The sequence below is a fragment of the Eptatretus burgeri genome, chromosome 2 (assembly GCF_056783735.1).
Source record: "Eptatretus burgeri isolate ZD-2024b chromosome 2, Ebu_testis_v1, whole genome shotgun sequence".
Lineage (NCBI taxonomy): Eukaryota > Metazoa > Chordata > Myxini > Myxiniformes > Myxinidae > Eptatretus > Eptatretus burgeri.
In genome coordinates, this window is record NC_140962.1 from 119,492,499 (window position 1) to 119,509,998 (window position 17,500).

The 17,500-nt window shown below is 40.3% G+C and overlaps 1 protein-coding gene and 1 long non-coding RNA gene across 7 annotated transcripts in view; one reads left to right on the forward strand and one right to left on the reverse strand.

Moving 5' to 3' along the window:
* LOC147032941 (uncharacterized) overlaps positions 1-17,500 on the forward strand; it is a 143,099-nt gene that overhangs the window by 109,162 nt on the left and 16,437 nt on the right. The gene's annotated exons all lie outside the window — the stretch shown is intronic.
* Positions 1-17,500, reverse strand: part of LOC147032942 (multiple PDZ domain protein-like) — a 239,163-nt gene that overhangs the window by 101,558 nt on the left and 120,105 nt on the right. For all 6 annotated transcript variants that reach the window (XM_085870979.1, XM_085870976.1, XM_085870977.1 and 3 more), the window contains 2 exons: positions 9,932-10,010; positions 3,631-3,829 (listed from right to left, as the gene is read on the reverse strand). In XM_085870979.1, the coding sequence (XP_085727105.1) occupies positions 3,631-3,829; positions 9,932-10,010 (278 nt within the window). The remainder of the gene's footprint in view (positions 1-3,630; positions 3,830-9,931; positions 10,011-17,500) is intronic.

A 17,500-nucleotide genomic window follows, 5' to 3' on the forward strand; every position in this document is an offset into this window, starting at 1 on the left:
ATCTGTCACTGGGGATGTTTACTTAAACTTGCTGCAGGAATCCGTCGGTCCAAGTGTCGAAGAGATATTTGGTGATGAAGATATTTACTTTCAGCAAGATGGAGCACCTCCCCACTACCACCATGATGTAAGGGCCTATCTCGAAGCAACTTTTCCGAACAGATGGATTGGGCGAAGAGGTAGTGTTGAATTCCCTGCGCGTTCTCCAGACCTCACTCCAATGGACTTCTTTTTATGGGGATATCTCAAAGATAAGGTTTACGGCTCAAAACCAGCAACAGTTGATAAGCTGAAAGAGGAAATTGAAAGACAATGTCTTGCAGTTCCAAATGAAAGATTCGTAACGCTGTTGAATCCATTGGTCTACGTTATCGGCTGTGTTTGGAACGTGATGGTCCTCAGTTTGAACATTTGCAAACATGCATTTATCCATTTATATACTTAACCATTAATCTTGTTTCTAAGTCAATAAAGAACGCATTTATTATCATTTAAAGAGTAAGTACATTTTTTTGGGACTCCCTGTATGTATGTATGTATGTATGTATGTATGTATGTATGTATATATATGTATATATATATATGTATATATATATATATGTATATATATATATATATATATATATATATATATATATATATATATATATATATATATATATATGTATATATATATATATATATATATATGTATAGATAGATATGTATATATATATATATATATATATATATATATATATATATATATATATATATATATATATATATATATATATAGAGCCTGGTGTTGGCGCAGTGGTAAGGGCAGCGGCTTGGGATCCAAAAGGTCCTGAGTTCAAGCCCCGTTGAGCCACTGAATTAATACACCAGGGGGTTGACTCAGCCTGTCATCCTTCCGAGGTCGGCGAAATGAGTACCAGTATACTGGGCCGGTGTATACCCCGGTTAAAATAGGTGTACCATATCCCTGTGTCGTAAGAGGCGACCAGGGTTGCGTCAGGAAGGGCATCCGGCATAAAACATGTGCCAAATCACTATGCAGATCATACGGATGATCCGCTGTGGCTACCCCGAACGGGAGCAGCCGAAAGAAGGAGAAGATATATATATATATATATATATATATATATATATATATATATATATATATATATATATATATATATATATATATATATATATATATATATATATATATATATATGTTGTGAGCTTTCAAAAAGTCTCTTCTGGCAAAACACTTGCATCGTCTCCACCGATTCCACATGAGCTTAGCAAAGCTACAGCTCGCCCACTCTTACTTCTTCATAGGATTGTGCTGCAGGCAATACCAGGAGGATAATTTAATTCTCAATTTTATAGACCTGTCCACTCTGGAGAAGGAACATCCACGGACAGGTATTGGGCTTGCTGGCCCTCGCCTGATGAGAGAGGCCTTTTTTATTCAAAAAGTGTTTAAAAAATCAAATATATAAACAGCTTGGGACGTGCACCTTGACCTGAAGGCCAATGTACACAGTGCAACACGACTGTCCCATGAGCATACACATGCACATCATTCTGAAGGCTGAAATTCATGGTCAATGAAACACACACATCCCAACCCCAGAGGGCCAGAATGCTTGGTCATACAATTGAACCACTCCTCAAAAGGAGGAGGTCCCCGTGACACTCGTTATGTGAGGCCTTTTTTATATTAAAAAAGGTAAAATAAATGTATAAATAAAAATCAAAATATTTAAAGAGCTTGGGATGTGGAACCCGACATTCAATGGGGATACTTTCTGGAAAAATGCCGTGAATGTCTAATCCACGAATGTCGGGGCATTCTTTCAATGGGAAAAAGGGTTATGGTTTCCGGTGGTTCGTGATTCGTGATTCATTAGGGAAAATGAAAAATCCCGTGAAAAACCGCGAAAAAACCCACAAGAAAACCGTAGATACGTGAAGCACAGGGCCGCGAACACAGAAGCAGGTCACAGAAACCATGAATACACCTGTAAAAAAACCGTGGATACATGAAGCGCAGGGCCGCGAATGCAGAAGCAGGTCAGAAAAACCATGAATATGCCTGCAAAAAACTGTGGATACATGAAGCACAGGGCCGCAAATGCAGAACCAAGTCAGAAAAACCACGAATATACCCACAAAAACACCATGAATATGTGAAGCACAGGGCCACAAACATAGAAGCAGGTCACATTTTATGAACCATGAATATGAGGGGTCCGCGAATAGCGGAACTGTGAATGTCGTGATCAGACTGTAATTTATCCCCTCGGCCAAAGTACACAGTCCAACAAGATTGTCCCATGAGCACACAAATGCATCTCAGCCCAAAGGCTGAAGCACATCATCAATCAAACACACACACACACATCCTCACCCCACAGGGCAAGAATGCATGGTCATACAACTGGGCCAATTCTCAATTGGAGTAGGTCCCCATGACACTCGTCAGTGTGGAGCAGAAGCTCCTCACCGGAGTAAACTGGACAAACCATACAAGACACAAGTCGAGATCAAACCCCATTACTGTGGTGGGAACCAGAAAGCAACACTAGCTTTTGCTGCACGTATTCTGATCAACAGGAAATGCCTCCCACATATTAACCTGTCTGTGTTACACAAAATAGTTCTGGGAGCAGCCAGGAGATGCAGCTGTCAGAGCTTATGCAACTGTTCAGGATAAGTGACAGAGCCGATGCAACTGGCAGAGCTGATGCAACTGTTTAGTCAGAAGAGCCTTTTTGTCCCCCACCCCTTCAATATGGTCGAAGATGGGGGACATAAAAAATGAGCTCCGCCTGACCAACTGATGATCCATCCATGACTGATCATCCGTCCATGTACTTATGTGTACATGATATTTCAAAAACCATTGAACGTTTTGCTTTCTTATTGCAGATATCTATTACTCATGACATTGTCTCAACCTGATTAGATCACGGCTGTGATTGGCTGAATTATGTTGCCATAGCAACAATCTCCGTGACTTGGCTTGAATGCACGATATTTCAAAAACCACTCAAGATTTAGCTTCCATATTACACAGATCGATTCATCATACCAACGAAAAGACGGGGAACCGAGAGTATCAGCTCCTTGTTTAATATAAATCGTTCCTGGCTGCTCCCATAACTGTTTTGTGTACCACAGACAGGCTAATGTGTGGCAGGTATTTCCTGGTGTGGTAGCAGCACTAGCTGGTGTGGCACTTGCTTGCTGGTTCTCACGACAGTAATGGGGTGTGATATCATTCATACATATCACAGAACCATGCAATCTTGTATATCAGTGATTTATCTGAGTTAAATCATGTAAAACCAATACAGAAACGATTCAAATAACCAAACTTTGTCCTATTGTCTGGCATGACTACACGTTTACCAAGATCATGCACTCAGCGTTATCATCAATTTGGGTTACATTTAATTATCCCAATCTCATTGCAGTTCAGCAAACATCTGAAAAATACTATTTTACCATGCAGATACATTTCTTTCCTGCTTTCCTGAAATTTTATTCAAAAGATCATTCAATTCCCCAATCATTCTCGACTTTAATCTAACCATTAATCATGCTGTTCAACATCCTTAATTTCCTATGCTACTCCCTCCTTATACACACCCAAGTTCACTGCTGACTAGTGAGTGCTTGCGTAGGAGAGCTCTCGCTCGTGCATTCCCAACACCACCCAGGACTTCCCCGTTGATCCGCACAATGTAGTCTCCTGGAGAAATGTGGTTGTCATTTGCTACAGCTCCCCCAGGAGCCACACTGCGTACGATTACACCGACACCCGATGCAACAGAAGTCACAGTCAGACCTGAAACGATATTGTATAACTTGTTTCAAAAATGAGTTGCATTGTATCTGCATAACTGAATCAAAGATAAATCTGAAAATATAAAATTGACTTCACACAAAATCCTCAGCACACAATTTTATATAACAGTGTAATAATTCAAAATGCACTGCAGACCTCCTCTCATGAAAGGGGTGCTGAAAATGATGAAAATGAAAAAACAATATTTTGTATGTTTTGGGCAGAGAGGTACAACCACAGGTAATTGTGCTGTTATTTTCGGCCTCACAAGACAACCTGATAACTGTGATTTGTGAGCCCTCTCAAAGGGTAGTCTGAAGCAGATTCACACCGAGACTATCAGGGAATTAACAAATTTTTATCAAGACTTTAAAAGTATTGCCCAGCATTGTATAAAAAAAAAATCAGAAAATAGGATGATTTAACAATAAAAAGGACGAAATCACAAAAGCGGTTTTATATTTGAAAATCAACAACAACCTGACATTAAGCTGGAGTAATACTGGGGATTTATCGCTGGATCTTGCAGTTGCAAGAGAAGATGAGGTGGTGTTAGGAAATTTGTTTTTCTTTGGTTGAGTAGGTTGTAAATGTATAAAGTGGTTGTGAATCTCTCATTGTACATTGTACGCAGATGGTTTGGGTGGTTTGGAAATTATTTTGAGTGCTCAAAATGTTATTTTGTTATAAAATGCTACTTGGTCATTTTATTACAAAAAAAAAACATTTTAAAACTAGAATGGCATTCGGAAGAGCACATACCTTTGCTAGGCTGAACAGTTTATGTTTTGTATCCCACTGATAGAATCTGCATCCGGATCTTAATAAAAATCGAATTGGCTTGTTCTTATCACCTACCCAACTCATCCACAGTTTTTTTCATAATCTGTCCACAACATTCTGAAATATCATGCTATACAGATACAGATAACCCCTGCTTAACAAAAGGATTACGTACCTTTATAACCCTTTGTTATGCGAACCTTCATTATGCGGGAGCTCGTTTTCCATTATTTCCAATGGTAAAATCACACTTCGTTTCGAAACCATAATGTTTCGGTCTAAAAGTAAAGCTTGTTATAACGTAAAAAGCTAAAAGTAAAGCCATATGCTTGTTATAACGATGGATAAAGATCCGGATCTTCACCAAAACCCAAACAATTCGTTCTCATGACACACCCAACCTTTCCACCAGGTTTTCTCTGAATCTGTCCATAACTTTTTGAGATATCTTGCGATATATCATTTTGGGCCCAATCACTCAATGGTGAGGAATCACTAAGGTAATTCTCAGATCCATATCCGGATCAATTTCTTTATCAAAATCAAATCAAGTTGTCCTTGTTACACACCCAACCTTTCCATCAAGTTTTTTCCAAATCCGTCTATACATTTTTTAGATGCCATGCAGTATATACTGTCAGACTCCGCTATTCGCATGGGATACATTCCTGAAATATGCCACGAATATCAGGGTCCGAGAAAGTCGGGGCACTGTTTTTTTTTTGTTTTTTTTTACATGGTCTGCGTTCGCAGAAGAGCAATTACAGGGAACAAATCAGGACACAACATAACAAAGTGAACAGCAGGAGAAAAGAGAAACACAAACAGCAGGGTGGAAGGAGAAAGTAGACAGACGAACAAACAAGGGATGCAGGTAACGATGAGAGGTAAGTGAGAACGCAAAGGGTGGACAATATGAGTCGATGATAAATTGGGTTTCTGGGACTCCCATTCAAATGAATGGGGGAAACGGGAAAAACTGACTTAAGCCCCAAAAGCCCAAAATAGGAGACTGATTTTCTCTCCACCTATCCCCTTCCCTCCCATACAAGGAAATGTAAAATTGAGACTATGAAAGATTGAGACTTACTGATTAAAGCACTTCTATCCTTTCATATTTTCATTCCACTCAAAGAGCGAACCAACGAATATTTGCTCATGTTCTACTTTAGGGAATAACTTAATTTTCTTATAACATTCATTTCCATCGAGTGTATTCACAAAGAATAACTTGGAACTTGGTTCTTGGTATAAGTGTCTTTGTTGAGCAGAAATGAAATGATAAACTTCTCTTAATGCTCTTATTTGACCACCTCCTGAGCCACATATTATTTTGAGATTGTAGTAAATTGTTTTTCCATTGTTCAATTGATAACCATCAAAGTTTTCAGTCCATTCAAGGATATTTTTTTTCTTTACATCCTCAAACTTATTTGTAATTAAATTTATCCGCTTATTTGTTATATCTACTTTTACCCCGGTTATTTTGTCAATAAGACTTATTTGATATTTCTCACATTCTTTATGTTTCCCATTTAAATACCAAGGCTGATTACATCTTCACTCTTTGGTTTTGTTATTGCTTGGTTCTATCATTTATAAATCAGTAAAAAGACGGCGGTAGCCTGTTAAACTTCCCAACCCAATATCTTAACACTTATACTTATAACAATAAGGGAGACAATTGATTCCATTCTCTAAAATATATATTTTATCATCAAAAGCTCCTAATGCTTTCTTATTTATCTCTTCTGTATGTAATTGATGTTTAGAACTTCTTATTGTATTCATTTTTCTGTACTCTTCCTTCTTCAAGGTTAAACAGTTGTAATCATGTTTAAAGTTTATAGTTTCCTTGATTATATTTTTCTTTATTCCCTTTAGCTTCTTATCACACCTTTCAATGTTATTATTATCAATATACGTAAAAGCATAAGATGTTGATCTCAATCCTATAAATTCACTCATGACCTTCCCACCCAATTCATCTTTAAACTTACCAATAACCTTTTTATTCTTTGATGAAAACATCAAATGTTGTAAGAAATTAAAAATTCATAATGTGGTTATTTGTATGAGAAATGAATTAACAAACGTGTCTAAACATACAAAGAATATTATTATGAACTTAGAAGATAATAATGGGAAAGGTTCTCATTGGGTTTGTATTTTTAATGGTCAAGACAAATATTATTTTGATAGTTTTGGTCTTCCACCACCTGTTGAAGTCATAAAATTCTTACAGAATGGTGTTTATCAAACATTTCCAGTCCAAGAATTAAATTCCAAGTGTTGTGGTCAATTATGTCTAAATGTGTTATTTGAACACAACAAAAATAAAATTTTAAATGATATTTTTAATCTAATATAAATGACTTCTGTTGGTAAAGATGGTTCTATCTTTGGTATATCCCAATAACTGGATATTGATTTATCAAATTATTACACAAAGGCACAGGCTGAACAACAGAAATATAGTATAGCAAAAAATATTAACATGAAAAATGCTTATAAATTAATAAATTATCCAAGCCCGACTGACACGAATGACTTGGTGAGATTAAGTGATTTATCAAAATATACATCCTGAAATAAAACGGCTATGTATTCCAAAGATAAAGAAGTGTATTCCAAAGATAAAGATTCCAAAGACAATCCATTCTCTAAATAAAACACTTGGTACGTAAGTTGGTTTAAATAAGCAACTTGATGATGTAATGGGAGATTTCACAACAATGGTTTTTTTCAGGGTGTGCCCCACATAGGAAATGACTTCGGAATTTTTTTGGCTCGTTTCGGGCGAGGCAGCTTGGCTGACTCCAGACTGACTCATTTTAACACGAAAATGAAACAGCTTGCTTTGAATGATTTTGAGAAAAACCTACGTTTAGAAGCTGTTTAAACTTCCCTTTCTTTCATGCTTGAAGAGATAAAGTGAATATACTCGATGGAAATGAATGTTATAAGAAAATTAAGTTATACCCTAAAGTAGAACATGGGCAAATATTCGTTGGTTCGCTCTTTGAGTGGAATGAAAATATGAAAGGGAAGAAGTGCTTTAATCAGTAAGTCTCAATCTTTCATAGTCTCAATTTTACATTTGCTTGTATGGGAGGGAAGGGGATAGGTGGGGAGAAAATCAGTCTACCATTTTGGGCTTTTGGGGCTTGAGTCAGAAGGTTTTTCCCTCCCCCCCCCCACATTCATTTGAATGGGAGTCCCAGAAACCCCATTTATCATCTACTAATATGGATACATACACAAAATTGTTTTTTGATCAGTTTGTGATTTTGTCAAGGTGTGAGGAGAGGTAAGAGGCTGCTGCCTGTCTATCAGGATGAGAGATGTCATGGCAGAGAGCAGAGTCATCAGCAAAGAGATAGAGGATTTTTCAGTCAATGAGATCATTGATGAATATTAGGAATAATATGGGGCTGAGAACACTGCCTTAGGGTCCTCCAGCCTTGGCAGGGTGAGGAGATGAGAGGGTTGAGACCCACAAGTTGTCTACAGGAGTGGAGGAAGTCAAGAATCCAATAATGGAGTTGGCCTTGGATTCCATTGGCAGACAGTTTGGAGAGCAAGACAGATTGCTAGACTGCATAAAAATCACGAGATATGTCCAGAGAGACGGCCCTGATCTCATGTCTGATATTGGGGGCCTCCATCCTATGTTGGGAGAGTAGAAGCAGCATGTCCACGGTAGAGTGACCAGGTCTGAATCTGAATTGATGACCTGAGATGAGGCTGTTGGAGAAAAGGAATGATTTTATGTCAAATTCGATGATGGATTCCATGATCTTGCTGATGATTAGAAGTAGAGTAAGCTAATTGGGTTGTAGTTAAGGGGATCTGTTTTTGCACATTTTTATGTTATGCTGTGATGTTAGCTGATTTCCAATTTCCCAGGTGGATTTTGGAGATCAGTCCTGAAGTGTCTTAAAAATAATAATAATAATGATATTAAAATTAAATAAAAATGCGAATAGGCAAAGCACGAATGCAGAAGCAGGTGAATCTTTATGACCCGCGAATACTGAATACGTGACTAGCAGGGTCCGACAGCATACAGTATATCGTTTCAGGAAACGGGGTGTGTATAAGGTGGAAACCCCAAACCCCAATCCCCGATGGCAGGAAAATAGTAAGACAAGAATGGCACTCGTATAGCGCATAGTCTCACCTTGTGGATTCATTCTGAATAAAATATCATTGTTAACTCGTATAGCGTGATTGCTTCTCAAATACTTAACATGAATAGAAATGAACATTGAGAAATCAAGGCTGAAAGTTTTAGGGAATTGAGCTAAATAAAATGCGAATGATTTACATGGACAACTGACTCACCTCTCACATCCCTGTAACGAATGTGAACCCCTCCCACACATCCCGAGCAGATGCAAAAAAAGAGGGCCATAAAATTAAATGTTCATGAGCATATAATATACTTACTGCAAAATACAAAACTTTACCATTCTTTCAGAACATTTGGTGCCTAAGACTGGCAGGATGGCCAAGAGATATGCACACTCAACTCAGCTATCAAGCCTGGAATAAAATCTTGGCCCCGCTATAAACCGTCATCCTGGGGTTTCACAGGTGGGGTGATTCATTAATGAGTGTGCCATCCCTCAAATGGATGTTAAACTGGGCGTCCAGTCTGTCGGCATTAGTTTGTAGATGTTAAGTATACGTCGGTTTACTTCGCAAAGAGTAAGTGAGCTATTGCCGGCAGCCTGGCCAAATTCCAAATTCCTGTGTTGGAGTGATGACTCATCCAGAAATGTAGTCACCTTAACCATAGAAACTGCTCCAACAGCATTGACGCTCTACATAGGGCATGGTACATGATAATTGGTGCCTCCTGCCAATCACCAAGGTAATTTTGGTTTGAGCAATGGAAATTGCTGTCCATTTTCATCATGAAGTTGAGAATAATTTTGATAATTGGCAACATACTTTAAAAACTTCCTTTTTATGTTTCATAAAAAACATCAATGTTGGAAACCATCCATTTTATCAAGAGCCCAATTATCATGGCTTCATTTTCCTTTTTAAAAAATGCCCAAGCCTGATTGCTGAAGCTAAATGGTCGAAGCTTCAATTATGCTTTTGTAGTATTTGCAGTAGATTACTGGAAGGAAGGCATTTCTGATATGTTGATGCCGTTTTTATTGCTACTAACAGAGCTGGCTCTCATTATGTATGGAATTCTAAGGCAATTTTGTTGCACTCTAAATGTCATGGCACAAAATGAGCATAGTAAGAAAAAATGCCAACACATTGTTTAAGAAGAGATAAAGAAAAGGTCAGACTAACCGAGGCCTGACGTTCCCTTTTGTATTTTAATGTTCTTTTCATAATCAAGAGGAACCTTGCTGATGCGTGCAGATGGCTCCTGTTTCAAGATACACACATACCAGCACATCAGAATTGGTAAACGACACACCAAGATGCAGTAGGTATTGCAATAGTAGGACTGTTGAGATTACTTTGACCACAACATTTCCATTCAATAACAAAACTCTGAGGCAAAAAGCTGAACCCCGGTTTTAAACAAAAATCGTCATTCGATTTATCTTAAGTGGTGCAGCTCAAATCAATTTCATGGTATTCATAAAGGAAAATGGTGTGAACAAGCCAGCTGATTTTAAAGGGGCACTACACATTAATCAATTTTACACATTAATCACATTAATCAATTTGAGATATCTGATTTAAACAAATACAGTTTTGAAACAAGCCATGGAAACCAATGAAGAAAGTGAAATTGGTCATCATACTCTAAATGGAAATGCGTGATGAGAGCAATGCTTCTATTGTCAAGAAATTGGAAAACCAAAGTCTATTTAGCCTCAACAATTTATAGGTTATCAAAAGATTATTACCCCACACGTGTGAAGCAAAAAATGGGGTTAAGCAATTGGTTCACTTCTGTCTGTCTGTCTGTCTACAGATATCAGTCTATGATCGAGGAATTACTTTATTTAAATTGGGTCATATATTTTGAACACAGTGGAACACAAATTGGAACATGAATCAGAATACGAACCGGCAGTTTAGCAATACTTTGGCTCTGAAGATGGCAAATTGTATGGAATCTCGTACCGAGTGGCCATGCGTACAGCATAAGGTAATTGTTTTAGTCTGCCTGCCTGACTGGTAGTCAAACAAAATTGAAAAATATTCAAAACAGGAAACTTACTGTTTTTAGAGACATCATAAATGACACAAATAACAGGCATGAATGACTAATTTAATGTGTTAAATAAGGTGGTAAAAGACGGTGCATCAACGGCAGTAAACTTCCAAAATGTTATTTTTTTTCTACAGCCTTTAAAACCTTTATTTTATTTCAATTGAATGATATACTTGAACACTGGAGAACACGTATCACCTAGTTGTTACTTCGAAAAACCTCCAGGTTACTTGGATAAAAAAACAACTTACACTTTTTACACCATCTCGACCAATCAAATTTGCTACGACTACTCTCAGCGTTGGGGAATATCCAAATTCAGACAAAATTGTAGCTCGTATGAAATATAGATTGCGCTTGGAAATGCAACGCAAGAGTTTAAAAGACCCTTCCCATGTCCTTTTTCTCAAGACTGTGTGGGGTAAGGTGTTCTATGAACTCTCTAGTTCCACAAGATTCATTCATAAATTTTTTTTTAAAAACAATGATGGTATGAGCTTATCATGTTTTACTCAAAGTTCATTTCTATCCACTCTTGATATCATTAACAAACAATTCTTAAAAAGACACTTTACATGAAGCTTGGGTCACAAAAAAGGGTGCCAAAAGTTAAAAATAGGATCTCTGTACAGCCCACAAATGACCAAACTAAAAAACGCTTCATAAAAATTAAAATCCAACCTGAGCCGGAATACTTTTACGGAAAGTTATATTTAGCCTCATACTTTTGGACCCTGTCACAATGGTGAAATCGAACAATGATAAAAAAATAATAATATTGATGAAGAATCTACGGAACACTTTAACTCACAGTGTTCAAGTATATAATATAATTCAACTAAAATAAAATAATGATTTTAAAGGTCATATTTTTTTTTTTACAGAAGTATACCACTGTTGTGCAGTGTCTTATACACCACCTTACATAACATGTCCAAGTCAGGCATGAGAGTGAGTCTAAAAAAAATTAGCTGGAAAAAAACGATGGGCCGAGGCCAAAGGCTGAGGCGAAAAAAAATTTAGGCCGGAGTTCGGGGGCCTGGGCGGCCCCCGAACGCTAAAGGTTCCAGGTGTTCTCACCTGCATTCGACTGCATTTCCTGGTCCCTTTTAAGAGGATTGTGTATAGTGTTGTCCTTGTTAACAGGGTAAAAGCACTGAAGACAATCAATGAAGACATGAAATTCATCTTGAAAATTATTAATCAATGTTGTAATGTAAATTGTTGTCAAAATTCATTGTACAAATCATGAATCAATCTGTAGGATAATATTCTTTCATTGTCTTTATAGCAAATTAAACAAAGTTGACAATAACTGATACCAAGTTGCATCATAAGTTTGCATAATAAGTGGACAATAATTGATACCAAGTTGCATAATAAGTTTGCATAATAAGTTGACAATAATTGATAACAAGTTGCACTAAAAGTTTGCATAATAAGTTCACAATTGGTAACACTGTTGCATCCACTAGTTGTTGAGTTCTTGAGTCGATAATGTCGACATGCGCCTAACCACTGAACATTGTTCACTTCTTTGTCTTTTGGTTCAGGTTGTGTTTTTCTTGCTTGCACGTTGGTGGGAAAGTCTTGCCTTCTTTGCAGCCTTCTCAGTCAGTTCTTTGGTCTTGCGCTTGGTCAACTTACTGAGAGCAGCTGCACCCACTTCTCACCTTCTTTCTTCTTCTTTGTCCCTCCTGTCTGCCAGTTCTGCCTTGTAGGTTTTGTAGGCTCCCCTCATGTTCTTGCACAGGTCTAGGTCTATGGGACTGTGCAGTTTGTCAGTCCTACTGTAGTACTCCACTGCAGTTTTTCCTGATGATCGAAGATTGTACTTGACACCCATCACTGCGCTGTAGGTCTCCATGTTTAGTCGGTGTGATCTGACATCCAAGACATCTCCCATGAGATTGAAGGCACTCTCAACTTGTGGCCCATGGAAGCAGGACAGCAGAGCCTTCACCATTCTTGAGAGAAGGGGGTACTTTCCACCTCCAAAGACCTTGGTCCACCAGTCGTCGATGCGAGCAGACTCATCTTCCTGAGCGGGTGGCAGGCTAGAGTCGATCTGGAAACTCCGAACCTCCAGTTCAAAGGCATCACATTCCTCTGGTGCAAGGACATTTGTCACCAGGCGTGGCAACTTCAGGAGCTGCTCCTGGCTGACAGTGTGCCCTCTGCTGAGTGGATCAATTGCTGAGGCACTTCTGAGGACAGCATTATGCAGGGGCATTTTCTTCTGGAGGTACTTTCCACATGTCACATAGGCCTTCTCCACACTCTGCAAGAAGTCATGCACTTCTCCATCTCCGCTACGGGCAGTGTTGACAATCTCAAACACACAAACTCCAAGAAACATCTTCTTCACTTATAGCAGGTTGGCTTTCTCATCCAGGTCGAGGGTCTGAAGTCTCTTGCCTGAGGATGGCAGCTTCTCAGGTTTGACAAAGCAGGCCATAAACTCTCGGACAAGGTCCACCTGCTGGTCATTGAGCTTGTGGATGAGTGGGGCCTTCATCTCAAACAAGAGGATGTACTTCTTCAGCAGCGGGAACACTGATGTATAGAACATCAATATCAGTCTCATCAATTTCTTCTTGTGGAAGACTCGCTGCAGTATATGCTCCTTTCGTGCCTTGCCATCTTTGGTCATATTCTTCTTCTTCAGAACATCATGGATCTGGCGTATTCTCTCCTTGGCTTTTGTGTCTAATTGCCTGCGATGGTAGACCTCCACAACCCGTGACAAGTAGTGCGTGTGATCAGCTTGAGAGAGGAAGCCAAAGTAGAAGACAACAAAGGCATCCCACAGCTGCAGAGTGTCAACACTGACATCATACACAGAGAGCCACCTGTGACTGACATACCGCTCTGGCATGGTATACCTGACACCAATCAGCCCACAGATTTCCTGCAAGAACTGCTTTAAGTCAGATGACCACTTGAAGTCATTGTAGATGTCAGAGAGCATGCGCTCTGCGAAGTTGTCGAATAGGTCGCTCAGCTTCTTGGATGCATTGTGAGCATGGTGACAGGAGTCTCCATCTATGTCCAACATGTGTGGGGCATTGTTTTCCCTGATGCGAACTTCGACTCCTGACTTGGATCCCCGCATGACTGAGCAGGAGTCCATGAGGATGGATATGCAGTTCTTCCACGGTAGCTCATACCTCTTCAACAAGTCAACCAGTTCCTGGTGCAACGAGGCACTGTCCACTTTGATCACAACAAGGGACTCGAGATGCTGCACTATGACCTGCTTATGCAGTGGGCTGTAGTAACTGGCCAGGACACAGAAGACCCTCTGATGGTTTGTGCTTGTTGACTCATCAATGTTCAGAGAGAAGTATTCCCTCTGCAGTGCTGATATCAACTGGTGATGTAAGGTATGTCCCAGTCCAAACCTAAGCTTGTAGGAAGCAGATGTCCTGTCCATTGTGAGCTGACCAAGGGCCTTTGCATCCAGGTTGAGTGCTTTGGCCAGGCTTATCAGTTCAGGAGCAAGGCTGAATGGTAGGGAATGCTGTGCGAGGAAGGCAAGGACCATGGCTTGAGCATTGCAAATTGATACCCTGTCACCTATTGGTACAGCAGGCATCGGTGTACAGGGGATGGGGGCAGTAGAAGCAGCAGTGCAAGAGGTAGCAGATGGTGAGGAAACACCTGGAGAAAAAACAAAACCCAAAGCCAATGCAGAGTAAAAAAAGAAAAGCCAATCACCATTTATAATACATGCTTCAGAAAGTGAATACAGTGACCGGTACAGTGATTACACTAAGCCTCAGACTATTAGTCATTGCCAGGTGCTATTGGTGGTAAACAAGACTGACCCAATTCTGAGTTGTGGCTTGCTGGCCAATTAACATAATTTATTACTGTAGTGAAAGTGCACCACACCACACTACACTACATTGACAGCATAGATGTCTACTGTGTACATGTATACTGATAACTGCACATGTATAAAGCCCAAGGCAATATTTACCAGGAAGACTGTAATTGGATGCCCGGATTCTCTGAATATCACGATGCTTCTTGCTCTCCGCATGGGATTCCAATGACTTGTACCCACGTCCTCCATAAACAATCTCCTTTGAGCACCATGTGCATACAGCCTTTCCTGGCAGGGCTATCTTTTGAATGAAAGCCCCACAAGCCACCGTACCACATGGCATACGCTCCAGCCATTCCCACTTCCAGGAATTCTTGCAAGTCTTGTCAATTAGTGCAGCCAAACAAGCATCACAATCCCGGGACAGCCTGCGGCTACTGAATGCGGCCATGTTTTAGAAGTGACCTTGGCCTTGCACACTCGGAACACCATGCCTCTAGCTTGATTAATGCTGCTGTGACAGTTTCAGGAGTAATGCGGCGAGGTGGTCCGAATGTTATGTTAATGAATCTGGCAATGACGTCAGTGCAGAGTGCCGGGAACCTGTATTAGGGACCTCGGAATACTTTTGTTATAAAGATCGTCGGCGGCGTGAAATCACTCCCAACAATTGACTTAACCCCCTATTTTTTCTCAACGGATTTGTGCTTAACTCAGGAACGTTCCTGGGTGAATAAATTCGTGGAATTTTCTCATGCCGGCCAAGTACAGGACTGGAAAACTGAAGGTTTTTGGAAGTGGTGAGAAGGCAATTTTTGCTCTCGAGTGTTCAAGTACATAATTCTATTTAAATGAAATAAAGATTGTAAATAGCGTAGGAAAAATTAATTCTGGAAGTTTACCACCATTGACATCTTGTCTTTTCCATCACCTCATCGAACATGTTACATTAGTTCTTCATGCCTGTTGTTTGTGTCCTTTATGACATCCTTAAAACAGTATGTTTCCTGTTTGGAATGATTTTCAATTTTGGTTGACTGCCAAGCAGGCAGAGTTGAAAAATGATCTCACTCCTGTTTGCGCATGTGCGATCGGGCCAAATTCAAGCTAAAGTACTGCTAAACTACAGGTTCATTTTCAGATTCATGTTCCAATTCGTATTCAAAATATTATATTTAATTGAAAATAAGTTGTTCCTTGATCAAAAACTGATGTTTGTAGACACACAGACAGAGAGAAGTGGACCAATTACTTAACCCGGTCAATCGTTGGTCAATCATTGACCGCTTTGGTGTAAAGCCTGACTGCTCTGGCCGCAAGTGCTCAAGCAGATGGTGACAAACCCTATCAAGTATTATCCGAGCAAAGACCTTGCCTGAGAGACCTGAGAGCAGCGTCACCCCTTGATAGTTGATGCAGTCTTGGCGATCACAATTCCCATTCCAGAGAGGGACAACAATGCCCATCTTCCAGTTCTTGGGAAGATGCCTGTGTTCCAGGCAGAGCACAGAACTGCATGCAATGACACGAGTGCAGCATTTCCATCAGCCTTGAGAAGTTCAGCATGGATGCCACAGATCCCAGGAGCTTGACCCCATTTCAACCAGTTCACCGCAGTCTGTGTTTCCACAAAGAAACGTGGACCACAGTTGATTGGAGGGTCAGCAAGAGGGATAGCAACACCCCTGACATCCAAATCGACAGCTGGTGGATCAGCCTGGCACAGCCACTCAAAGTAACTGGTCCAGAGCCCTTCACTTCAGACTCCTCTGTCAAGGGTCCACCACACTCTGCTCTAACTGCAGTACACCGAGGGATGCGTTTAGTCTAACGCAATGCGTGAACTCTCATGTAAGCAGGACGAGAATCACTTGACCACAGGTGATGCTCTACTCTCTCACAGATTCCTCGCACGTAGGCCTCCTTGTCCACCCTAAGTACACGAACAGTTTTATTCCTAAGCTCCCTGAACAGCTCAGCTCTGCTATTCAGGTCAATGGTACCCAGTTTCCCTTGAGAGAAAAAATTCTTCTTTGCCCTCTGGTGAGTTGTAAGACATCTACTGGCAACATGATGGACGGAGGTCTTGAAGGCACTCCACAACTCTTCAGGATCCCCCAAAGCACCCAGACCCCCCAAATCTCCACTCAGCCTGTTCGCAAACTCCTCAGCTACCCTCTCATCCTTGAGCATGCCAACATACAGTCGAGGCTGGGATAGTACCATTCTCCTGGAATTAAGCTGCAACTTCAGAGTTGCTATAACAAGCCTGTGGTCAGTATCGAGGAACTGAGCACTCCGATCAACCCTGAAGTTCTGGATCATCCTCCAGCGACCATCAATGAGCACATGGTCAATCTCCTTTGCCACACCGCCAGCGTTGGAATACCAAGTCCAGTGATGAGCCTGTGGGTGCTGAAACCATGAACCAGCCACCCAAAGTCCATGACTTCTTGCAAAGTCAAGTAACTTAGTGCTATTCTGGTTCACAGTTCCAGACCCATGGGGACAAAAACCCACGTCTCATAACATCTCTTTCAGTTCCAGGCGATGCATTGAAATCCCCCAAGACTAGAAGAGTATCTCACTTGGGGCACTGATCAACCACAGACTCGAACATGGCATAGAATGCATCCTTCACGGTGAGATCACTCGCCTCAGTCGGAACATATGCAGAGACCAGGGAAATGACACCCAAGGAGTGACGAATCCTTGGTCTCATAATATGCTCGTTGACCAGTGTTACCTCAATTATCATTGGAGTCAGCCTATTGGACACAGCTACAGCAACTTCTTGGGAATGGTAAACATCAGAGCAACCATACCAATAGGAGGTGTAACTACCCGACATGATCTC